Genomic DNA, 27,032 nt, shown 5'->3' on the forward strand with positions numbered 1-27,032 from the left:
ATTGTCACCGTACTCGCAAGCCGTTCGCTTTGGACCAAACCATTTCATGTAAATAGAGGGGGGGGATATAATTTTAGATATATATATAGTACGGGCATGCCCTAGTGTCTTTCAATCCTGACAAATCTCACACTCTTACGATGTCTCTCCGAAAAGACCGACTGGACAACCCTCCCATCCACTTTCCGAATAATCCTCTCCAAGAAGTTCTGTCACTCAAGCTTTTGGGTCTCACTATCTGCCATGATCTTTCCTGGGAAAACCACATTTCAAATCTGGCCTCCAAAGCCAGTCGCCGACTGGGCATCCTCCGTCGTGCGAAGTCCTTCCTTGGCACACCTGAGCTCCTCAACACATACAAGGCTTTCATCCGCAGCTCAATGGAATACTGCTCTCCCCTTTGGGCTGGTGCTCCTGCCTCACACCTATCTCGTCTTCACGCTGTTGAAACCAAAGTGTTCAGAATCATTGGAATCTCCCGTGATGAAGCTACCTCCGAGGGCCTTTCACTTACTCACTGCAGGCAGGTTGGTGGTCTTTCTGTCTTCTACCGACTCCTCTCCGGCCTTGCTCCTCCAGCTCTCTCTGGGCTCTGTCCCCCAAATATTCCGAAAGGTCACACAAGACCTGCAACCCTCTTATGGTTAAACTGCCAAAATCAAGACTCTCTGCTCACCTTCACTCTTTCATTCCTCTTTTCTCCCGCCTCTGGAACAAACTCCCCCACACCCTTCAATCCCACTCCACCCTCCAGGTCTTTAAAACAGCTGTTCACCACCATCTCTTATCTTCCCCCATCCAAAACCTTGATCTTTTCTACCCCATTAATTTCACCCCAAATCCTCTTTTTTGAAATACCGACTTCTTTCCTGGACGTCCTTGGTGGCCTTGTGTTTATACTTCTCCCACCCCCCCCCCCACCCCCTTCCCACGCCGCCTCCCCCCAAGCCCTGTCCCTCCCACACATTCCCGATGTCCTTCACAAATGTTGTGTTTATGTGCTTCCCCCTTCTCTCCCCATCTTGTCTACCGCTCCCCTTTTTATATACTTTGTTTGTCTGTTTGATTTGTTTGTGTGATAAATCCTAGCTCTTTCACAAGCCTCGATTATGTATACAAAAAAATATATATATAGAGATGGTGTTACAGTTTCGAGTGACAGCTTTTTTTCCACTTAATCGTGGGGATAGCATCCTCTCTCAATTGTGGCAGATAACCACAATATCTAGACATTTCTGTTATTTCATAACAGTGCTCTGTAAAATGTCCGAGCACAAAAGTGAACATTTTGTAGACCCGATCCACACTCGGGTATTTCGGACAAACCTTGTCCAATTTTTGGCTGGCCTCAAATCTTTCGGCCAATGGTGTAGCATGAAACCATCTCGGTTTGTATTACTAAAACAACCCAGGATGCATAAACCCAGCAAATTTGTAGAGATTCTAAAATTATTCGTCATTTGAATTCAATCATAACGCAATGTAACCCATAGACAGTACGGATATGATGGCGACTTCCTCGGGCGACGTCACGGCTAATCATGAAGAAGAAGAATTTGACCAATGAGGATGTGCTAGCAGAGTGGACAATGGCACCTGAATGATATTGTGATGGAGTGACGTCTGAGGTAGGCAGGTGATGTCCTACGACTAGCCGAGAAGCGAACTGCTAGAGTCACGAGTGAATGGATTACACCTGGTGGGAAAAGAAAGAGAAGGAGGCCAAAAAGACTTGGAGGAGTACCTTCAAAGAAGACTTAAATGAGAGGGAAATCACCGGAGTGGAGCGAAAGAGCTGGTTTGGAAGCGGATTCAATAGAGACGGATTTGCTGCCCAATGTCCCAAAACGGGGGCGGGAGGAACTAACCTAATATCACCTGATGCATATAAATTCCGTTTCTGCCATGCAGCTTTTCTTTTTCAAAGAGGAAAGATCCAGAAAAGAGTAGTTGTGTCTCTGGAAATTTTCATGTAATTGTTTTTACGGCACTTGATGCAGAATTTCATGAGGAAGCCCATTTTCAAATCCAAGTAAGAGCATGAAATAACTTATTTTAGATGATAGGGTATCTGCAGTCACCTGGGGCAGTTCTACCATCTGTCCATTAAGAGCCGTACGTGGAACATGGTTGTGTTGCAAGTTCTTGGGGCAGGATGCCGGATGGGTATTCGTGGGTTTTGGGGGTTCTTTCTGCCTTATGGGTTGCGTCCCTGGTTCTGCAGTGCCTGCTGGAGGGTACCGCTGGAGTAGGTGTTCCCACAGGGTTGGCACCAGAAAGTCTGAAGCCTGTACTTGTGCATAGCGCCCTGGGAGGCTGCCTCATCACCTGGCGCATAATATTGGGTCCCCTTCTTTGCCAGTTTGCAACTGGGGCAACATCCAACATGGGATTCCAGGAGACTCTACTGAGGATCCTAGTTTGCACTGTTGGTGCCACCTGAATTGCACCTTGTCCATCTGCAAAGTTTCCTGAATCCCCTCATCCCCTCTTTATTCTACTGTGGGTCAATCATCTGTGGTACATTATATTTTCCCATCTTCTTTCTTTGCTTTTCTACCCAAAGGGTCCTTTTTGGTTTTTGTCCTCAACTCTTCTCCTGTGGAGTTCATGAAAACAATTTAAAAAACTGGTTCTTGTATCAACCTGTTTGATGGGTATGACCTAGTATATTCCAGCCTTACCTGGAAAAGCTGGAAGACGACAATAAATGTGTAAACTGCGCAAGAACCATCGGTATCTGCCACGAGCCGAACGAGGTGTTGGCGCCAAGCATCCTCCATATCCTCGGACGGTGCAGGCCGGAATGCCGCCAAGATTGCCTTGAAGAAAGGTGCAGGTGGAGGAGGCTGCGGGATTTCACTACCAAAAAAAAAAAAAAGTAAAATAAGAGCACATTCATTATATGAGAGACAATATGGCAATAATAAACAATGGACATATCACAGTGATTGGAATTCCAATTTGGGTTAATAGTGCTGGTTCGATTTTCGAGCAATACGAAGCGCTTCGGTTGCCATAACATGGTCATTTGCCCTAAATGCAGTTTTATGTGGAATATTAAAAGTAAACAGAAAATTATCACCCTGGAAGTATTACATTTCCACTTTAAAATAAACATTCCAATGCAGCTTTTATGGGGATGAACATTTTATTTAAAGGTAGACATGTTACCTCCAATGAACGTTCTCCTCTTCCTCTTCATTTCCCTCAGATTCTAATGATGAGAGAGACTTCTCAGTGACATCACATAATGTAGAATGTTGTAGGCCTACAGAAGAGGCCTGCAATGTTGAATCCTCGCTCTCTCCCATGTCATTTGACTCCAATTCTTTGTTTGTCTGCATAACAAAAAGTTCATAATGTATCACAGACTGCACAATACCGCACTGGCCGAGTTGCTATAAACATATTACTTTAAAATGACAAATCTTTTTGACCTCCCGACTCACAGCGCCCAGGCAACTCCATCCACACTTGCTCTTCCATCCCCTCCTGTGAGTCTACTTTCTCTCAACTCAGATCCTACACTCTATCCTCTGTCCAATCATGTGATTCCCTTTATTTATTTGTTTCAATTATTCATGTATTTTCACAATGATGAAGAGTGTTATTGAAAGTACGAGTTTGTTCACTTTTGTCAATCAAACAAATAAACTTCAATGAACAAACCAGGTCAAAATTAATGGAGAATTAATGCATAACATTAATCGTGCTACGGTGCTTTTGAGGCTAAGTCAAAGGCCTTTACAGAGAGGCCCTATAGCATGTACAACTCAGGACACTGACCTGGAAGTTGTCCTTTTGACGCTCCTGTTTCCTCCAATAAAGCGTTCCAAGGGTGTGGCCAGTTACCAGTGACAACTGGCTTAACTTCATGGCACCACCATTATTGAGATTTGGCTCCATTTAAACACCCTTCCCAGAAATTGTCAAATTTGTCACATGCAATTGCTGAGTGCAGCCGGGAGAGAAGCCAGAAAGGTTTATACCCAGCATTCTTCATAAAAGAGGTAGCAAGCTCTTTTGTAAAATTGTGGCAGAACCAAGCGAACAGAGTAATTAGTTAAACACCAAAAGAGAAAAGCCTTTGAAGTTAACCGATAGAAGACTAACCAATAGGTATGAAAGATAACCCAAAGTATGTAACCATGCAGACTCCCAGCAAAAGCCAGCTTCTGATAATGAATGATGCATTTCAACAAGCAAACATATCCAGCAGAAAACTTATCAAGTACCGTAAAATGGGGTGAATAGGGACAGCAAGGTGAACAGGGACACAAACTGAAAAAAAGTTCGGAAACTTTTTTCGCTGAAAATTGATAACCATACTGATTTGTTGATATTTGGGTTGAAAGTGTTCTATTGTTTTTTTAAAAAGCAACTTATAGTCCCTATTAACCCCATATATGGGTTAAATAGGAATAAATAGGATTTTTATGGCTGTCCCTATTCACCCCGTTTTACGGGTGAATATGGACGGTCACTAATACAAAAAAATAATAATCAAGAAATACGGACAGTTTGGAGAAACTTTTTATCCCATATTTTTTTTCATTGGTACCGTGGTTTATATTATGAGTGCATATTATGTGCATCCATCTGAGCTATCAATTTAGCAATAAGTTGGAAACTCAGGATTGTTTCTTGATTATTATTTTTTTGTATTAGTGACTGTCCCTATTCACCCGTAAAACGGGGTGAATAGGGACAGCCATAAAAATCCTATTTATTCCTATTTAACCCATATATGGGGTTAATAGGACTATAAGTTGCTTTTTAAAAAAACAAGAGAACACTTTCAACCCAAATATCAACAAATCAGTGTGGTTATCAATTTTCAGCGAAAAAAGTTTCTGAACTTCTTTTCAGTTTGTGTCCCTATTCACCTTGCTGTCCCTATTCCCCCCATTTTACGGTATCCCAGCAGTCTAGAAAATAAAAAGTAAAAAATAGAGGAAGATTGATGAGGAAAGAAACCCCCACAGCTCTGAGATATCATGTGCGGATGTTTGCACGTGCACCCAGCCAGCAGATCAAGCTGCATGCTGACATCAGTACCCTCACTGCTCCCCCACCTCACGAGCATGCCCCAAAGTGTCGCGCCGAGCAACCCGTGCATCGGCGCTCGTTGTGGAAGCATCGGCTCCTGATGACGTGGACCGTACCTGCCATAGACAGACAAGAGCATGCAAAAAGAGATAGAGGGGTGGAGAAAAAAAAGGGCCATTACATATTGCGATGGTTCTGCGAAATGGTCATTCCCCAAGCAATGTTACACACAACATGCAGGTTCCCTAGTTAGTTATTCCCTAAGTAGAGGGTGATTTTTTAAAATTCGAGAACCCTAAATAATTCCCATACACTGAAATGGAATTTGACAAGAGTGATGGAAATGAATGTAGAATTAAGTAGAGGACGGGGAAGACCGAGAAAGACTTGGCTAAAGATGGTGGAAGAAGAAATGCGGGCAAGGGGGTTAACAAGGGGAGATGCAGAAAATATGGCAAAATGGAGAAGATTGTCATGGGGACCTCAAGGCTAACCCCCGCTCTAGCAGGGAAAATGGCCTTAAAATGCATGTTGTTGTTGTTGTTGTTGTTGTTGTACACTGAAAACTATATCAGTTATAAATCTACTATTTTGCGTAAATGTAGCCTAATGTTACAGAAAGACGTGACACGAACAGTGAGCTTGTTGTGATAAACGTCTCAGAGAATTCTTCGGGCTTGCTTCCATTATTTCCCACACTTCATCCTCTTTCTCTGGTGTAACAACACTTGGCTGGCGCATGGGCTTTTTAACTTTCACACACCCTGTTTCTCTGAACTGCTTCACCAGTTTCCATATCACTGATTTTGAAGGTTTTGTACGACCACCAAAGCGACTTTTAAATGCAATTGGACATTCGCTAAAGGAGGCATTATTCATGTAAAGTTCAACAAGAAACATTTTACCCAGTGAGTGTCATGGCATGTCACAGCTAACATAAATAAATTAATCGATTATTAATTAATCAATAAATCAAAAATATTCTCGATAGCCACATCACTTGGTCACTCATGTCCAAATATTAGCTTCCCAGCTCAAAAGGTGCCTGAGATATTGGCCAAATGAGAAAGAAAATAAATAAATGATTAATAATGAAAATAAATAAATAATAATCATAAAAAAAAAAAAAAATTAATCAATTTGGTCATAGAACACATAAACCACCACCATTTCATCAGAATGTGTAACTTAAAAAAAAAAAATTTAGTCATTAATTGAATAATTAAACAATTAATCGATTAATTGATTAATTGATTAATTAATAAATCAAAAATAGCCTTTGCAGCCAAATCACCTGGTCATTGGCCTGTCCAAATATCAGCTTCCTAACTCAAAAGGTGCCTGAGTTGATGGTCAGAAGAGAAAGGAAATTTGATTAATTAAATAAGTACTTAATTAATCACTAATAATTAAATAACTTCAATTAATTGATTAATCAAAAAACAAAAAATATCGTTTTTGACAAAGTACTTGCTCACTATTGTGCCAAAATTTCAGCTTCCTAGCTCAAAGGATGGCTGAGATATAGCCCAGACAAACAAGAAAGCAAGAAAACAAACAAACAAACAAACAAGAAAACATCATGCGTAGCACGATACTTGCAAAATACGCCCTCCCCCAAAAAGCTCTTTTGGGTTTACACCTGTAAGTTTGAATTCGCTTTAATGCACTTCTGTTTAGTCCCCTTGACCCACTCCTCCCTCTCACAGATGGATGAAAGGACCGATAACATATACTCCTCGTGGCGGTTTTAAACATCCACGTGGTTTTAAACAACATCCATGCGAACATCCACGTGGTTTAATCACCGACCTGTATGCAAATCACAGATGACCGTGGGGACCTATCACTTGACATGCGAACATACAATATGCACCTGACAAGTTAATGCATGTGATGAGGCCTATGTTGACCTTTTGGCCTATGTTGACCTCAAATATACTTGGTGGTTGAATCAGTCACCAGATATGCAAGTCCTCTTCAAATTTCAAGTCAATTGGATGAAAAATGAGGATTTTAGAAATTTGGCCTATGTTGATCTTTTGGCCTATGTTGACCTCAAAGATACTTGGTGGTTGAATTCAGTGACCAGATATGCAAGTCCTCTTCAAATTTCAAGTCAATTGGATGAAAATTGAGGATTTTAGAAATTTGGCCTATGTTGACCTTTTGGCCTATGTTCACCTAAAATATAATTTGTGGTTGAATTCAGTGACGAGATATGCAAGTCCTTTTCAAATTTCAAGTCAATTGGATGAAAATTGAGGATTTTAGAAATTTGGCCTATGTTGACCATTTGGCCTATGTTGACCTCAAGAATACTTGGTGGTTGAATTCAGTGACCAGATATGCAAGTCCTCTCCAAATTTAAAGTCAATTGGATGAAAATTGAGGATTTTAGAAATTTGGCCTATGTTGACCATTTGGCCTATGTTGACCTCAAGAATGCTTGGTGGTTGAATTCAGTGACAAGATATGCAAGTGGTCTTCAAATTTCAAGTCAATCGGATGAAAATTGAGGATTTTAGAAATTTAGCAAAGTTGGTGACCTTTGGCCTATGTTGACCTTTTGACCTATTGACCCCAAAAACAATAGGCTTCTGGCATTTGACCAACTCTACCATTTGGTGAAGATCGGTTGAAAATTGTGACCTGTAGGCCGGTGACAAACAAACAAACAGACAGACAGACAGAGTCACAAACACAACCGACCAATATACTTGAAAAGCTTCGATTTTGCAAGTAACAAACAACCAGAGTGAAAACTGAGTACTCCCTTTCAGCGTGCGTCATTGCCGGGCACCGAAATGACGATACGCAGCGCCTGGAGATGGCATTGGAAAGGTGCGGTGTACGATAACCAAAAAAAAAAACCATGCTCTTCCCCAGGAATACAATTTTTATATTCTAAGAAATGAAAAAGCAACAGCATGTTAATATTTTGTGTACTAGCTCTGGAGGAAAAATAAAATTAATCATCAAGTATAATAAAATAAAATAAATCATCTTGTCAATCATCAAGTTCAATATAATTAATCATCCTACAAAATAATGACACACCGAGACATTCCCTGAATGATAAAAGGTCAGACCTTTGGCCCAAAATATGAGTATTTATAAATATGGTATGTTATTGCTGTGCACAAGAAAAAACAATAAAATTGAGGCCCTGTTAAAAAGAGAACTATTTCCGTACAGCATACACATTTAAACGTGGATACAGTTATATCTATTTGCCACCCACTGCCTTTATGCAGCATATGTCGTCCTTTTCACATATCATCAACTTCCCTTTCAATGCTATTGCGAGCATTGAAAAGGAGGTCGATGCTGCATGTATGTACCAATGAAAGTCACTTCTTTAACGGACTTTTAAAAACTGCCATCAGGAATATATGCTTTCCTTCTACGGTTATTAAGAAGAACATTTTCAAAAAGGCATTTGCTCCATCATGTGCAATTCAAGTATTAAATTCAAATTGTTAGGCATTTTGCTGTTTACAGGGTGTTTCAAATCGAGTGATACAACTTTAAACGTTTATTTACAAAGAAACAGAAACCTCAAGAACATGAACCAAACATTTCTTGAAAGCTTATGACATGTTATTTTCTACCACTGATTGCTATTGCAGGAAGTCACTGCTAGAGTTAGTGAGAGCCCACGGTCTGAAATTGGCATTTATGAAAAATCCTTGTAATTGATGTTCTCGATGTGTGCCCCTCCACGGTTCAGACAGGCATTGATCCCGACTCCAACGTTCTGTCCAACTTTCCTGTAGGTCTCATGTGGCACTGCCTTGAGGTAATCTGACACCTCCTGCTTCAGATCATCCAGTGTGGCAGGGCGGTTGACATAGACAGAACGGAACCCAGGGCAACGAGGTGGTTTCTGAAGAACTGCTGCAGGAAAGTGATGGTGTCACCAGCTGTATGCAGGGGTGTACCATCCTGCATAAACGAGGTCATGCTGAGCTTGTTTGGGGTGACCTTTTGGGCTAGATCATTATGGAACTTCTGGAGCACGGCCCGGTAGCGCTCACCGTTGATAGTCACCGTCCTGCTGTTGTCATTCTCAAACCAGTAAGGCCCAAGCATTCCCCATCTGGCATTGAAGGCGCAGAAGCATGTGACCTTAGGCCCTTTCAGGAACCTCTCGGTGATCTCCTCAGGTGGTTCTGCCCCCCCAAGAAATGTTGTTGTGATTGTTGATTTAGTCTCATATCACAGAGCCACCACTTTTGTCTTCTAATCCACTGTCAATGGCATAGTTGAGCTACAGAGCTAGAAATCCCTGGGAACAAATACTACGATAACACCACCAAACCCTGAAAAGGAAAAAGGTATAGGTCAAAAAACAAAGAAATGACAGGAAGTCAAAGTTGTATCAATGTTTTTGAAACACCCTGTAGTCCGTCTTCCATATTTTACCTGTTGTTCTTATTCTTTTGATGTTTTATGTTTGTGCATGATGTTTTGAACTTGCGGTGTCACTGAAGAGGAATTTCCCGAATACGGAACAAAAAAGATGATCATTATTATCATTATTATTATACTGAAAATACGATTCAGCCAATAAAACTCCCACTTACCTCAGAATCGGTTAAGTGGTATTTAGAAGGTGTTGGAACAAACTCTCAAGAACCTAACTTTCTCTTCAGAGCCTCGAAGTTTACCTTCCTGAAATTGAATAACTTTACTTGTCAACCCCAAATTCAAAACAGAATCCTTGTACACACAGTGTTATGGCCACTTGTCCTTCAATGCTGTTCCACCTTCTCCAGCATATTGGGATCATGACTTTAAAAGAGGTTCAACTTGAAACTCCACTCCAACCACTAGTGGGCTTGTCTACAAACTGGTTTCAAAAGCAATCCTGGGCTAGATCGAGGAAATCCTCATCTGCTCTGCTCTTTCCCAGTACCTGGTCCCAATCTATACATGGCAAAATCCTCCATAATCAATACTCTTCCCTTACCACATGCTTTTCTGACTTCTTCATGGACCTCTCTATCACTTCCCTCACACTAGGAATCCTATAGAAGCATCGTATGAGTACATTACTATTCTTACAATCCCAAATCTCTGTCCACGTTGAATGAACCACACCTTTAGAGGCCATTTTTCCCCGCAGAGCAGGGGTTGGCCTTTTTCGGGCACCCTGGTCCTCTTTTTTTGAAGCAATGTTTTACGGCCGGATGCCCTTCCTGCCGCCAACCTGTTAGTCGCCTCTTGCAACACACAGGGAATTACCAGTGAACTGGTACTCAATTTGCCGACCTCGGAGGGATGACAGGCTGAGTCAACCCCCCTGGTGTTAATTCAGCGATCGACCGGGATTCGAACCCAGGATCCTAGGATCCCAAGCTGGCACCCTAACCGATAAGCCAACACCAGGCTGTTCAATAACGTTGAATCCTCGACATTAATTTCTTCCTCAACATAATTCCTTTCTCCTGATACACCACCACCTTACCAAGATTGCTAGACCTTCCATTTCCCCTTTCCTTTAACACAAACACATATTGTAGCCATCTAATGAAGTAGTACGGTATGTGAAACACAAAATGATTACCAACTAGACATAAATTCCTGAGGAAGTTTGATCCAAAATATCACCCTATTGCTTCGTCATATTTGTACATTTGGCATTTTCATTCACTCGCTATACATGTGGAATGTGTAGATGGAATTAAAAAAAAAAATTACTATCGGAAGAATAGCCTTTATTTCTACAGAATGTTTTAACAGCAGGCCTAATTATTCGGCCGAGGCTGTGCGAGGCCATTTGTTTCTGATACGTGAAACAGCCTGTAACCCATTCCTACAAAAGCAGACGTTTTGGAATGCTGGCTGCATTTCCATCCAATCATCATGTGATTTTGTTTAAAAATTTCCATGCATAAGCTCTCCTATGTGGAAAGTATTGTGTCAATCGCTCAAGCGGTTGCAGAGAGAACAAATTTAAAAGCAAACTAGAGGTTCCAGGGAACCTGAACTCAACTGGTCTATATCATTATGGTTAGAATATGCATAATAGAACCACAAACGATATAGTTTATATGTGCTAAAGAGGTACAGTAACGTTGGAGGTATCTCATGTTTAAACAGGAAACTAGAAAAAATTGAGTTTTAAGTGAGGCATGAAAAGTAAAACTACAATTACTTTTCTCAGACAATACAATTTGAAAATACAAATACAAATACAAAATACAAATACAAATACAAACACAAAACAATACAAATTTACAATTTGATCAGTATTTATGACTTTTAGAGATTGGACGTCGTCCAAATTGATGTTTATGGGTCAAGTCATGTCATAGGTCACGACGAGGTCATTTTTCGGACATCGTCAAAACCCGTAATATATGTGTTGAGGTTTGTTACATACTGTCTACACACCAAGTTTCAGCCTTCTAGCTACATTAGGAAGTACCAGATTGACAAAAATTGATTTTTCAATATGGCCGCCCTGCCGAGCCTATTTTTGGGCGTGCAACGCCCAAATGCAATCCCAAACTAGTTTATGTCTTAAAGATGCTGCACAACAAGTTTCATCAAATTTAATCGATATTTGTGACTTTTAGAGCGTAGACGTCGAATTGTTTACAGACGACAGACAGACAGACAGACAGGCGACAGACGGACGACAGACGGACGACGGACACTGGGTGTTGACAAAAACTCAGCTGGACATAGTCCAGTTGAGTTAATAATAAATATAACCCTTTCATGCAGCTTCCCAAGGAGCATCATTCACTCCACACTTATTGGACAGACCTTGGTCCTCAGGAGGGCCCGATTGATGGCTGAGCGGTCATCATCAGACGAGTCATCGGTGTCGTCACCCGGTAACCGTGTGAGAATGCTTCCAGAACCAGCAAGTCTCGCTGCCCCACGCTGTGACGGGTCTTCCTTATCAATGCTATTGAGTGTATGCCGGTGTACACCCCAATTGAAGTTGTCCATGCTTTCACCCTACCGATGCAAAAGAAAAAGCAAATGGGACACTTACACGAATAAGCAGGCCTCAAAGAACAAGTAACATGGTAAATCACACAGCAGGATGCTTTGTATACAATTTTTTTTGAGGCTGATGAAAGTACCTTACAAGTCAATTTACTAATCAAAAACATGCTCATAAAGTTTACTAACTTTCTGCACACAAATATTACATCAATGAATGAATGAAAGAAAGAAGCTGCACATGCTTTGTGACGTCAACATTTCATGGCAGGATGGCAAACAAGGAAAAAGGAGAAGAAAGAAAGAATCAAGTGCTTGAAATCATGAAGTACATGCTATCAGAAAGCAAGCGTAGCAGGTACAAATTGGTTAAAACAAACACACAAAACTCACCTGTGATTCCTAAGAAGAAAGGAGAGAAAGCATGTGGGTGTTACATGAACAATTAAAGTGAGAAAACTGTTAAAATTAATTTAGGATAAACTGATTCAATCATATGAAACAGACGTTGGTTCCAAGAAATATCTTTTCATACTTGTTTATAAGATTAGTTTACGGTGAACTTGAGCATCGATGTTGATTAAAGTTGTGGTTTGTAAAGGCAAAAAACAACATCCACATAACGAAAAGCTATAAAACGAATATTATTCACTGTTAAAATGATAATCATATAATTAGTGTGGAGACTGCAGGACACAGAGAGGATGTGCAACAGAAGGCATTTCAATTTTAATCGGTTTGAATTACTCTTGAAAATATACCATTCTGGATTATTGGATAAAATATTAGAGTTATTTTGTCGAAATAACTAGATTTTTTCCACGATGATAACATTTGTTTAACCCTTTGAGGAGCACAAGCATTTTGAAAGTAATTTTTCAGATAGAAGTCCAATTTTATTATTAATTTGGTTAATGTTCAATTTTTCTATTGAAATTCAAGAGTATACATGACGAAAAATACAAGGTTTTTTTTACACAGTGTTATCTACAATGTTTACCAATTAACAAACATAATGCAAACTAAAAATGTAGGGAAAATTTCGGAGATATATCACTTTAAAGTTTAGGGACATATGTGTCCCTCGGTCCTTAGAGGGTTAAGGGACCTCTATCTCCTGCAACTACCTGTCTCCCCTGAGACGTTTGTTTGAATGAAGTGGGTAACCTACTGTCTCTGAAACAAAGTCCTAAAATGAAATTTGTGTCTATGGCCTGGTTTTAATGAAATCTGTCCTTTTCCCAAGCAAAATGACAGCGTATCTGAAGTTTTCCGAAAGTAAATCTCCAAATCCGCCATCTCTTGACTGCCAGGTCGTGACGAGGCAAATTGAACGGTGTCTCGGTCCGAAACAAATTAAAGTCGAGAGATGGCGATGTCCATGACCGCAGCAGCGTTTCATCGGTCCCCATTGAGGATAAAGACTATAATGTTCTTTCCGCAGGCTCAGGGTGAGAGCTTCTGTGTTTGTACCATATGTGGGGTCCAACTTTGCCCTGGTCGTCATTCCACGTTGTCTTGCCTAGTGAAGTTAAAATGAAGTAAAAAATTGGTCTAATCCTATCTAAGTGCCATAGTTTTCCCACTGCTGTGGTCAACACACAAAAATAAGAACAATATATAATAAGCCTAACGACAATGACAGCATTAAAAAAAAAAAATTGTTTACAAAGTCGAGCCTCGTGGAAGAGCTAACGCATAACAACAACAACAACCAGAAACATACATAAAACATAATAAAGGGAGCGGGAGATAGAGGAAAGGAAGTACAACAACAGTAGAGAACAGGGACATGAAAAGATCTGTGGAAGGGAGCGGGCTGGGGCGGGCTAAATATGGTATAAACAAATGGACACTACTAGGACTTTCAGGAAAGAAAAGGGAATTTGAAAGAGGTGGATTTGAGTTGTATTAACGGGGGTAGAAAAGATCATGCTTTTGGATGGGGGAAGATAAGAGATGATGGTGTACAGCTGTTTTGAAGCTTCCACGAGTGGTCTCTAATTTTTTTTTGTTTTTTTTTTGTATACAAAGTCGAGGCTCGTGAAAGAGCTAACATTTATCAAACAAACAAATCAAACAAACAAGCAAACAAAGTATATAAAAAGGGGAGCGGTCGACAATATGGGGAGAGAAGGGGAGGAAGCACACAAACACAACATTTGAGAGCAGGGACATCGGGAGATGTTTTTGGAGGGAGAGGGCCTGGGGGGAGGCAGGATAGGTATAAAACGGAAGGACACCAAGGACTTCCAGGAAAGAAGTCAAAAGTCACCTCAAATAAGTGGATTTGGGGTGAAATTAGCGGGGGTAGAAAAGATCAAGGTTTTGGATTGGGGAAGATAAGAGATGGTGGTGAACAGCCGTTTTAAAGACCTGGAGGGAGGAGTGGGATTGAAGAGAGTGAGGGAGTTTGTTCCAGAGGTGGGAGAAAAGAGGAATGAAGGAGTGAAGGTGAGCAGAGAGTCTTGATTTTGGCAGTTTAACCATAAGAGGGTTGCAGGCAGATCTTGTGCGACCTGTGGGAATATTTGGGGGACAGAGCCCAGAGAGAGCTGGGGGAGCAAGGCCGGAGAGGAGTCGGTAGAAGACGGAAAGCCCACCAACCTGCCTGCGGTGATTAAGTGAAAGGCCCTCGGGGATAGCGTCATCGCGGGAGATTCCAATGATTCTGAACGCTTTGGTTTCAACAGCGTGAAGACGAGCTAGTTGTGAGGCAGGAGCACCAGCCCAGAGGGGAGAGCAGTACTCCATTGAGCTGCGGATGAAAGCCTTGTATGTGGTGAGGAGCTCAGGTGTGCCAAGGAAGGACTTCGCACGACGGAGGATGCCCAGTCGGCGACTTGCTTTGGAGGCCAGCTTGGAAATGTGGTTTTCCCAGGAAAGATCATGGCAGATAGTGAGACCCAAAAGCTTGAGTGACAGAACTTCTTGGAGAGGATTATTCAGAAAGTAGATGGGAGGGTTGTCCAGTCGGTCTTTTCGGAGAGACATCGTAAGAGTGTGAGATTTGTCAGGATTGAAAGACATGTTCCACTTGTTTGCCCAGTCTGTGATTTTGTCCAGGTCTGCAGAGAGTGAGGAGGCTGCAGACTGCCGATCTGAGGGATGAGGAATGGAGCGGCAGAGAGTGGAGTCTTCAGCAAAGAGATAGAGAGGATTTTCAAGAGAGTCAGAGAGATCATTGATGAAGACCAGAAAAAGCACAGGGCCCAGAACACTGCCTTGGGGAACTCCAGCCTGAACAGGAAGAGGAGATGAGAGAAACCCATTCAGGGCCACACGTTGACGACGACTAGAGAGGAAGTCCGCCAGCCATGCGTGGAGATTTCCATGGATACCAAAGGAGGAGACCTTTGGATACCAAAGGTGAGCAGAGCGGGGTGCCAGACCGTATCGAAGGCACGTGATATGTCGAGGGAGACAGCTCTAATTTCCTGTTTGGCATTGAGGACCTCCATCCATTGTTGAGACAGCAGAAGCAGCATGTCCAGAGTAGAGTGACCAGGTCTGAAACCAAATTGATGATCAGAGATCAAGCCATTGGAGAAGAGGAAAGATTTCATATCCGAAGCAATGATGGATTCCATGACTTTGCTGATAATTGGGAGAAGGCTGATTGGTCTGTAGTTGCTAGGATCTGTTTTTGCACCTTTGTTGTGCAAAGCGGTGATGTTGGCTGATTTCCAAGCAGATGGCAGTTGACCTTGAGCAAAAGAGAGGGTGAAGAGAACAGAGAGAGGGAGTGAAAGAGCGGAAGAACATGATTTTAGGACCCGTGGGCTGATGCCGTCAGGTCCAGTTGCAGAATCAGAGTCGAGGGTTGACAGAAACTTTTCCACCTTGTCAGGAGGAAAGGACACGGAGTCCAGGAGCAGCTGGGTACGACTGGGTATGGTGGGTACAGAGAGGGATGGGTTTGGGACACAAGATTTAGAAGCAAACACAGAGTTGAGGCGTTCAGCTTTTTCACGAATGAGCCAAAATATCCACTAACCTGGGATATTTTGGCCACTCGAACATTACTACCCAGGGTAGTAGTACCGTTCTGATTCAGGAGCGTTAAAGTGGTGCCCAGAACCATATTACACTGTCCGTGTCAGGATTGCTGGTCTTACTTTCTGTCTCACTCAAACTAGAGCAACCGAGCTAGCTTTAATATCTCTTTCTCACAAACAAGCATCATACACCTTTCATCATACACTTTTCTTCTCTTTTATTTAAGGCCTGGCCTCGATGAGGGCTATACAAACCATGCCTGGAGCCTTCAACGTAAAAAAAAATTTCCATGGTAATCTGACAACAGTGTATTTGTTGCACTAGTACACCCGCTTACTACGGGAAAGGGAAGGGGTTATGTTATTATCCTCATTATTATTGCCAATTATTATTACTATTATTTATGTTAGATCAGGTCATTGAAAAGATCACACTGTCCCTCACCATTCTAAATTAATGTTAATAAAATTTACTACCATCTTTTTTGGATTTGATCTCGAAACCTCAGTCAAAAATAATCAAAATTTACTTCTTGGATTTGATCTCGAAAATAAATGACCTTCACATGTAAGCCATCATTCATATTATCTGTGTGCCAAGTTTGAACAAGATTGGTAAATGCATTTCCGGAAAATGGTTGAGGCCGTGATCAATACCGGGTTTTTAACAACTGAAATGGCCGCCAGTCTACCATCTTTGATCATATCGCAAAATAAAGTGAGGTGCACGTGTATGCCATCATGCACTGTGGTGGTGCCTAGTTTGAACAAAATTGGACCATGCATGGTTGGGGACACGTTTAACTAACAAAATGGCCACCAGTCGGCCATCCTGGATCTGATCTCGCATGTACGGACGGACAGACGGACGAGACCCAACCCATAAGCCCCCGTTCAACGGAGGGGGGGGGGGGGGGTTATAACTTAAAAAAGAACAAACTCAAGTCCCGAGTTTTAGGCACTGCTGCAATAACTAGAAAGAAAGACCGAGTCTAGACCACTAAGTCACATAAAACTAGTTTACATACTTCCTCTAAAATAGTCTCCAACATTTGAATAGTGAAAATATTTGGCTGCCTGTCTCTAGTTTCAATGCCTTTAGTCATACTAATCGCTCACCTCAGCATCTTCAAGCTCCACATCCAGGAAATCAAACTCTCTGAATACGCCAAAGGGTTGCTCAGCGGCTGCAGCACCGTCATTCTCATGCTGCTTCTTAATTTCAGGAACGTCTGCTGGCATCACGATTTCTTCTGCACCTTCGAGTGCCTCAAACTCGGCCTCTTTCAAAACTACAACCTGCTTGGATGCAAAATCTCTCGTAACTAGGAGATTTAGATAAAGAAAAAAGCCATTTGAAATACTTTACTATATTTACTTGCTCTATTAATTAACTACCTACACTTCACTGAGAAAGTCGGCATCTGTACATCATTTACCTGTAGGGTTGCTAAGCACCACATTTATGGGAGTTAACACTATTATTTCATGTAAAATATATAATATTTATAGAACAGCATATGGCCACAGTGCTCCCAGCGTATGCCTTTGATATATATTTTTAATGGGATATTGCCCACCACAAAGCCAGAAGGCCACTCGAGGTGGGGGCTACACAAAGGAAACAAAAGCAGAACAACAAGACAAATGTAAAAAGTTGTCTCTTCACAGAACAAAAATGGCTGGGAGGGGTTAACTAGTCCGCTTCGAGACAACAGTGCCTCTACCCCCATTATTACCAATAACAAGCTGGTTATCTGAGCTGATGTTCCTACCGGTGGGCTCTTTGCCGAGAAGCCCTTGTCATCGCAGAGAGACAACACCCCCACGAGACGCTCTCGGACTCTGCGCTGTGCATATACAAACAACGCAACTTGTCTCGCCATCGATTATAAAGTCAAAACGTTTCATTTCAAATGGATCATCATAGCAGGTTAAAGATCAAAACAAAGTAATCGAAAATTCATAATATTATGCATGCCTGACCATGATGAAGAACAATCATAAAACTAGTTTTACATACTTCCTCTAAAATAGTCTCCAACACTTGAATAGAGAAAATATTTGGCTGCCTGTCTCTGGTTTCAATGCCTTTAGCCAGTTTTTTCAGACAACTTTACCCGGCTAAGTGAGGTATTAATGTATTTGGGGAAAAAAACAACAACAACAACAACAAAAAAAACAGGATAATAAGTTGATTATTGAATGTATGTTATGTGTTCTACAATCGGGACATTTTATAAACGATATTTTACTTTAAAAATCAATCGATAATATCAAACCATCCCAAAACAATTCCAGTTGCTATCACCATGTCAGTGTATAAGGAAGGGGGGATTCGTTTTTCTCCAATGCATACAATGCCAACATTTAAGGAACAATTATGGGGAGGACTCTTGGCATATCCATATGTACCAGGAAACCAACCTGGCAGAGTTGTGGCCTTTTCCAGCCAAGATGCAGCAATGTGCTTGGTGCTGATACACAAGCGGAAGAAGTGCTCCGAGTCACGTTGACGGCACGAGGCACAATGGCGACACCAGAGTGTTCCCTCCGTTTTGACACAACAGGAATCTGAGGAAGGAAATTGGGTTCAACAGAAAGATAATTGAATAAATCAACCCTGGTTGCATCATAACATTCTCGCCACTGAAGACAGACTTCGATTGTGTGGCAGGCTTCGATTTTGATTGTCTGTCCACACAGACAGACTGTGTGGACAGACAGACTTCGATCCCTGGATGGAGGTTTATGTTTTCTTCCATGCCTGCCTGTTTGTCTGTCTGTAAACAGGATATCTCATAAAGTTGTGGACAAATTCGAACAAAATTTAGTGGAGAGGTTGGGTGTGTGACAAGGACGAAATTATTATATGTTGGTGAAGATCCGAATACTATAATTTTATAAGTGATTCTACACCATTGAGAGATAGGGGCAAAAACTATATATAGCACGATATCTTAAAAAGTTATGCATGGGTTCAGAGGAAACTTGGTGTATGTGTTGGGTAGGTGACAACAACAATTCTGATTGATTGACAAATAGGAGTCAGGGATGCTTGACGGGAATACCCACCTGGTCTCCAGGGCCAGGTTTACAATGGCGCCTCAGCACCAGGCCCACAATCAGAAGGGGCCCATAATAATAATAACATAGATTTGTAAAAAGTGTACATGTTGCGATATGTTTAAATAAAGAATATTTATATAATTAAATGTTGCTTTTCAAAAACCTACAATTTAAAATTGAAAGACATACTATACCATTTCCTGGCATGTGATGTCATAACTGTTAATGGCGTCCAATCCAGTTCCAGTACTGTAAGCTTGCGTTTTATGCGTGTTGTGTGCACGCATGTTTGGAGTAGTGCGCGCCTGTCATTTATACCATTTTTTGGATTTACATGACTCGAGTGCGTGAGTAACGCTGTAATTAAATGTTCGCACTGAAGAACATGAAAACGTGTTCACGATAACACCCGGATTCCGGCTCGATTGCCTTCCCGCTCTCTCGCCTTCCCCTCCCTCGGTTTTGGTAAACCTCCATGTTAGCGTCATGCGTGTAGTGATGTTTCCCATTTTGCATGTTAACTGTGCCGCTGTAATAAGCGTAACCATTGCAATCATAACTGGAAATGTCCGTGGAGTAGCAAGATTAGTAGTGCGAGCAAAATACAGAGGAAGCCATCACTATGGAAGTAAAAATGGATGTTTTAGGATGGTATGAAATAGGTGATCGTACAGGTGATATGAGGACCAGGGAGTGATTGTTACATTCAAGGTGTATTATCTCCAAAGAACATTTGCAAATCTGATAATGATTGAATGATTTACAGGTGGAATCAACTGATAATGATCAGATGACTGTAAGGGGATTCTGGAATGCCTTTACAATAAGGGATGTTCCATGTAATGTTGAGGAGTGATGGAGGGAAGTCACCCATTCCTGTTTGTGGGAAACTTTGCCCTCCATTTGTTCACGGCTTTAAGCTATTCAACGAGAATAATGATGTGTTGAAAACACGACGTAACATCATCAAAATGGCCAAGACAGACTGTCGGCTTTGATGAGGTGGAGGAGGGTGATGTAGAGGAGGTGCTGGACTCATACTGAGAGGAGATCTCAAATGAGGACCTTCTACTGCTGGAGAAGGAGCGCCAGGTGGATCTTAAACATTATAATTTAAATAAAATAAACCACTAACAGTAAAAATAGGAGAACAAGATGTGGATTGAGGCAGCATTCACCCTATAACCTCTGCCTCTTATAATGGGAAATTAGGTTGAATTTACATGTTTTTCATTTATAACACACTCTCAGGCTGAAGGTGAGGAGCTTATGTAAGGAGGATGACATTGGGGACTTCACAACCAGCCTGTCGTGGGCCTACAGGTTCATGAGAGCCTGGTGTTGGCTTAACGGTTAGGGTGCTGGCTTGGGATCCTAGGATCCTGAGTTTGAATCCCGGTCGATCGTTGAATTAACACCAGGGGGGTTGACTCAGTCTGTCATCCTTCCGAGGTCGGCAAATTGAGTACCAGCTAACTGGTCATTGGGGCACTGCATCAGAGGCACAAAATGTGCTTCCAGTGAAATGATGCAACCAGCATCCACAGGCTGCATACAAAAAAGAACAACAACAGGTTCTCATCCTTCCGAGGTCGGCAAATTGAGTACCAGCTAACTGGTCATTGGGGCACTGCATCAGAGGCACAAAATGTGCTTCCAGTGAAATGATGCAACCAGCATCCACAGGCTGCATACAAAAAAGAACAACAACAGGTTCATGGCACACCAGGATCTGTCGGTTCGACGCCACACCAGGATCTGTCGGTTCGACGCCACACACACACACACACACACACACACACCTCCCAACATGTACCCAATGACACGGCTGATAAGACAACGCACCTCCAGTCTTACATCATCAAGCTTGCAGGGAGCATGAATATTTATTTTCATATATGAGGGTGAAAAACAGGGGTGAGGTGAGGTTAATACACCGGAAAATACGGTAAGCAAAAACGGCCAAACTTTTAACACCAACTCCCTCCCTTTCCCGCCCGCGACAAACATCCTATCCTTTTCCTCTCCTTTCCTCCTTCTAAGCCCCCTTCCCTTTCTTTCTTAATCCTCAGTACCATTTATGTATAATAAATTACCATTTATGTGTAATAAATTACCATTTATGTATAATAAATTACCATTTATGTGTAATAAATTACCATTTATGTATAATAAATTACCATTTATGTATAATAAATTACCATTTACTGTATGTATAATAAATTACCATTTATGTATAATAAATTACCATTTGTGTATAATAAATTACCATTTATGTATAATAAATTACCATTTATGTATAATAAATTACCATTTATGTATAATAAATTACCATTTACTGTATGTATAATAAATTACCATTTATGTATAATAAATTACCATTTATGTGTAATAAATTACCATTTATGTATAATAAATTACCATTTATGTATAATAAATTACCATTTACTGTATATATAATAAATTACCATTTATGTATAATAAATTACCATTTGTGTGTAATAAATTACCATTTATGTATAATAAATTACCATTTATGTATAATAAATTACCATTTACTGTATGTATAATAAATTACCATTTATGTATAATAAATTACCATTTATGTGTAATAAATTACCATTTAATGTATGTATAATAAATTACCATTTATGTATAATAAATTACCATTTACTGTATGTATAATAAATTACCATTTATGTATAATAAATTACCATTTAGGTATAATAAATTACCATTTACTGTATGTATAATAAATTACCATTTATGTGTAACAAAATTACCATTTATGTATAATAAATTACCATCTATGTATCATAAATTACCATTTACTGTATGTATAATAAATTACCATTTATGTATAATAAATTACCATTTACTGTATGTATAATAAATTACCATTTACTGTATGTGTAATAAATTACCATTTACTGTATGTATAATAAATTACCATTTACTGTATGTATAATAAATTACCATTTACTGTTTGTATAATAAATTACCATTTACTGTTTGTATAATAAATTACCATTTACTGTATGTATAATAAATTACCATTTATGTATAATAAATTACCTTTTACTGTATGTATAATAAATTACCATTTATGTATAATAAATGAACATTGACTGCATGTATAATAAATTACCATTTATGCATAATAAATTAACATTTACTGGATGTATAATAAATTACCATTTATGTGTAATAAATGAACATTTACTGTATGTATAATAAATTACCATTTATGTATAATAAATGAACATTTACTGTATGTATAATAAATTACCATTTATGTATAATAAATTACCTTTTACTGTATGTATAATAAATTACCATTTAGGTATAATATATGACCATTTACTGTATGTATAATAAATTACCATTTATGTATAATAAATTACCATTTATTTATAATAAATTACCATTTATGTATAATAAATTACCATTTGTGTGTAATAAATTACCATTTATGTGTAATAAATTACCATTTATGTTACTGGTATGTAACTCATTACCATTTATGTATTATAAATTACCATTTACTGTATGTATAATAAATTACCATTTACTGTATGTATAATAAATTACCATTTATGTATAATAAATTAACATTTACTGTATGTATAATAAATTACCATTTATGTATAATAAATGAACATTTACTGTATGTATAATAAATTACCATTTATGTATAATAAATTACCATTTACTGTATGTATAATAAATTACCATTTATTGTATGTGTGATAATTTACCATTTACTGCATGTATAATAAATTACCATTTACTGTATGTATAATAAATTACCATTTACTGTATGTATAATAAATTACCATTTACTGTATGTATAATAAATTACCATTTCCTGTATGTATAATAAATTACCATTTACTGTATGTGTAATAAATTACCATTTGTGTGAAATAAATTACCATTTATGTATAATAAATTACCATTTATGTATAATAAATTACCATTTACTGTATGTATAATAAATTACCTTTTACTGTATGTGTAATAAATTACCATTTTGGTATAATAAATGACCATTTACTGTATGTATAATAAATTACCATTTATGTGTAATAAATTACCATTTACTGTATGTATAATAAATTACCATTTATGTATAATAGATTACCATTTATGTATAATAAATTACCTTTTACTGTATGTATAATAAATTACCATTTATATATAAAAAATTACCATTTATGTATTATAAATTACCTTTTACTGTATGTATAATAAATTACCATTTACTGTATGTATAATAAATTACCATTTATGTATAATAAATTACCTTTTACTGTATGTATAATAAATTACCATTTACTGTATGTATAATAAATTACCATTTATGTATAATAAATTACCATTTATGTATAATAATTAATAAATTAATAATAATAATAATAATTCATTTATTTTGTATAGCGCTTTTCCAGAAGCCCAAAGGCGCTTTGACAGAGTGGAAAACATAATGCATAACAATACATGAAAACAACAATTGCAAAAAGACAAGAATCAAGAAAACAAACAGCAGCGATATACGGCATATATATAAGACAAGAATCAAAAAGACAAGACAAGAATCAATAGGGAAATATTTAAAGCAAAAGGAGGGAGAAGGAGAAGAGATAGTCAGGGGTTAAATGCTGTGGGTTGAATGTTGAATGCAGCGTTGAACAGGTGGGTCTTTAGTGATGTTTTGAATGTGGTGAGTGAGGAGGAGTCTCTGATGGTGTGAGGTAGTGAGTTCCAGAGGGTGGGAGCAGCGATGGAGAAGGCCCTGTCCCCCCAGGATCTGAATTTGGTCCGGATGGAGGGGGTCAGGAGGTTGGTACCAGCAGAGCGGAGGTTGCGGGTGGGAGTGTGTCTGGAGAGGAGGTCAGCCAGGTAGGATGGGGCCAGGTTATGGAGGGCTTTGTATGTCAAGAGGAGGATTTTGTACTGGATTCTCTGGGGGATGGGGAGCCAGTGAAGCTTGTAAAGGACGGGGGTGATGTGGTCACGGGTCCGGGAATGGGTGAGTAGACGGGCAGCGGAGTTCTGAATGTATTGGAGTTTATTGGTGATTTTTGAGGGTGAACCATAGAGGAGGCTATTGCAGTAGTCCAGACGGGAGGTGATGAAGGCGTGGATGAGGGTTTCTGCAGCCGTGGAGGAGAGGGATGAGCGGAGACGGGCAATGTTTTTCAGGTGAAAGAAGGCTGACTTTGTGATCTGTTTAGTGTATTTGTCGAAGGAAAGGGTTTGGTCAAAGATGACGCCAAGATTCCGGATGTGAGGGGAGGTGGATACTGGGATACCGTCGATGTTGAGGGCAAAGTTATGGGTGGATTTTGTGAGCGTTTTTGGGCCAATGATGATTATTTCAGATTTATCACAGTTAAGCTTGAGGAAGTTGATTTGAAGCCAGGATTTTATTTCAGTGATGCAGTTTGTCAGGATAGAGTGGGTGTCGGTGGAGACGGACTTGGTGGAGATGAAAAGCTGAATGTCATCGGCGAAGCAGTGGAATTGGAGACCATGACGGCGGATTAAGTGACCGAGCGGGGACAGGTAAAGGATGAAGAGGAGGGGGCCAAGAACTGAACCTTGGGGGACACCTTGGGGGAGGGGAGCAGTGGGGGATTTGCAGTTATTGATGGAGATGAACTGGCATCTGTCAGAGAGGTATGATTTAATCCAAGAGAGGGCAGTGCCGGTGACGTTAAAGGTGGATTCAAGTCGGGTGAGGAGGATAGTGTGATCGATGGTGTCAAAGGCAGCGCTGAGGTCGAGGAGGACGAGAATGTTGAGGTTGCCAGCGTCAGAGGAGAGGAGAAGGTCGTTGGTGATTTTGAGGAGAGCAGTTTCAGTACTGTGGTTGGAGCGGAATCCGGATTGGAATGTTTCATACAAGTTATTGGCAGAGAGATGATGTTTGAGTTGAGTGGCTACAGCGCGTTCCAAAACTTTTGACAGAAAGGGTAGGTTGGAGATGGGTCTGAAGTTGTTTAGGGTGTCAGGGTTTAGACCAGGTTTTTTTAGAATGGGGGTAACAGCAGCAATTTTGAGGGAAGGTGGGACGATGCCTGTAGACAGGGAGGAGTTTATTGTTGCAATGATAAGTGGAGAGAGAGCAGGGAGGGAGGCTTTGACAAAGCTGGAGGGGATGGGGTCAAGAGTGCAGGTGGCAGTTTTCATTCCTATGAGGAGTTCAGAGAGGTCAGTAGGAGAGATTGGGGAGAACCGAGACAGGGGATGGCAGGACAAGGGGGGGCAGGTGGTTGGAGGGGGAGCGGGTGCGGCGGTGGTCAAGCTGTTGTAGATGTTGTCAATTTTGCGTTGGAAGAAAGAGAGGAAGGAGATGCAGTTGTCTACTGTGAATGACTGGGTGGTGGTGTTCAGGGGGCGGAGGAGTTTGTTTATTGTCGAGAAGAGTGCTTTTGGGTTTCCGGAGCCAGAGTGGATAATTTGAGAGTAGTAGGCAGAGCGGGCGCGGGAGAGGGCATCTTTGTAGTGTTGTATGTGGTCCTTGTAGGCTTGGGAGTGAACTGTGAGACCCGTTTTATTGCGGAGTCTTTCAAGTTGGCGAGCACGAGTTTTCATCAGGTGGAGTTCAGGGGTAAACCAGGGAGCAGAATGGGTGAAAGAAACTGTTTTGGTTTTTACAGGCGCAAGCTGGTCAAGGCAGGAGGAGAGAGTGTGGTTGTAGTAGTCAGTGAGGTCGGAAGGGGTGTGGAGGTCAATGAAGGGAGAAGTGGACATTTTTTCAGAGAGGGTGGATGAGAATGAGGTAGGTGAAAGAGCGTTTAGCTTACGGAAGTTGATTGTGCGATAATGCCTTGGTGTTGGGGCGGGGATGTTGATGGTCAGAGTGATGGCTAAGTGGTCAGAGAGGGTGAGGTCGGAGCCATAGAGATGGTGCAAATTTAATCCAGTGGAGCAGACAAGGTCCAAAATGTGACCACGGATATGGGTAGGAAAGTCGACATGTTGAGTGAGGTTAAAGCAGGTGAGTAAATCAGTGAAGTCAGTGGTTATTGTGGAGTCAGTGGAGTCCATGTGGATATTGAAATCACCAAGGAGGAGGATTGAGGGGGAGAGGGAACATAGCTGGGTCAGAAAGTAGGAGAAGTCAGACAGGAATGATGGGTGTGGTTTGGGAGGGCGGTAGACGACAGCCATGACTGACTGCGTGTGACCAGAGAGTTTTAAAGCCAGGTGTTCAAATGATGGAGCAGATGAGATGGAGATGAGGTTGGTCTTGATGTCTTGACGGTGGATAACGGCAATTCCACCACCTCGGCCCTCCGAGCGTGGTTTATTGACGTAGGAATATCCATTGGGTGTGGTGAGGTTGAGTGTGTAGTAGTCCAGAGGTTGTTGCCAGGTTTCGGTGAGACAGAGAAAGTCCAGTTTGTTATCCAGGATGTATTCGTTCAGGATGAGGCATTTATTGTTGAGGGACCGGGTGTTGAACAGGGTGAGCTTGATGTTGTTTTGAACAGCAGGGATGAATTCAGGTGATTTAGCCAGGGTTCGTAGGCAAGAGGTGCGATCGTGTGGGTTGCTGTGACCAGGTGCGCTGGGACGAAGAGTGAGAGTGCGCTGAGCCGACCAGAGGACGGGGATGGAGTGACCTGATTGCAAATAAACAAACTTGCGACCGGAGCCACGGTGAATGTACCATTTATGTATAATAAATTACCATTTACTGTACGTATAATAAATTACCTTTTACTGTATGTATAATAAATTACCATTTACTGTATGTATAATAAATTACCATTTATTGTATGTATAATAAATTACCATTTACTGTATGTATAATAAATTACCATTTACTGTATGTATAATAAATTACCATTTACTGTATGTATAATAAATTACCATTTACTGTATGTATAATAAATTACCTTTTACTGTATGTGTAATAAATTACCATTTTGGTAT

General features: G+C 40.5%; 1 protein-coding gene across 9 annotated transcripts in view; it reads right to left on the bottom strand.

Moving 5' to 3' along the window:
* LOC137426021 (protein furry homolog-like) overlaps positions 1-27,032 on the bottom strand; it is a 417,549-nt gene that overhangs the window by 6,012 nt on the left and 384,505 nt on the right. For 6 of the 9 annotated variants that reach the window (XM_068114742.2, XM_078776948.1, XM_078776949.1 and 3 more), the window contains 7 exons: positions 18,444-18,590; positions 17,792-17,866; positions 17,136-17,318; positions 11,833-12,030; positions 5,079-5,168; positions 3,175-3,341; positions 2,685-2,862 (listed from right to left, as the gene is read on the bottom strand). In XM_068114742.2, coding sequence (XP_067970843.2) covers positions 2,685-2,862; positions 3,175-3,341; positions 5,079-5,168; positions 11,833-12,030; positions 17,136-17,318; positions 17,792-17,866; positions 18,444-18,590 — 1,038 coding nt within the window. The remainder of the gene's footprint in view (positions 1-2,684; positions 2,863-3,174; positions 3,342-5,078; positions 5,169-11,832; positions 12,031-17,135; positions 17,319-17,791; positions 17,867-18,443; positions 18,591-27,032) is intronic. The other 3 variants (XM_078776941.1, XM_078776945.1, XM_078776944.1) reach the window with 3 other exon arrangements.

This window comes from Myxine glutinosa, chromosome 4, assembly GCF_964187855.1.
Source record: "Myxine glutinosa chromosome 4, kmMyxGlut1.1, whole genome shotgun sequence".
In the NCBI taxonomy this organism is placed as follows: Eukaryota; Metazoa; Chordata; class Myxini; order Myxiniformes; family Myxinidae; genus Myxine; species Myxine glutinosa.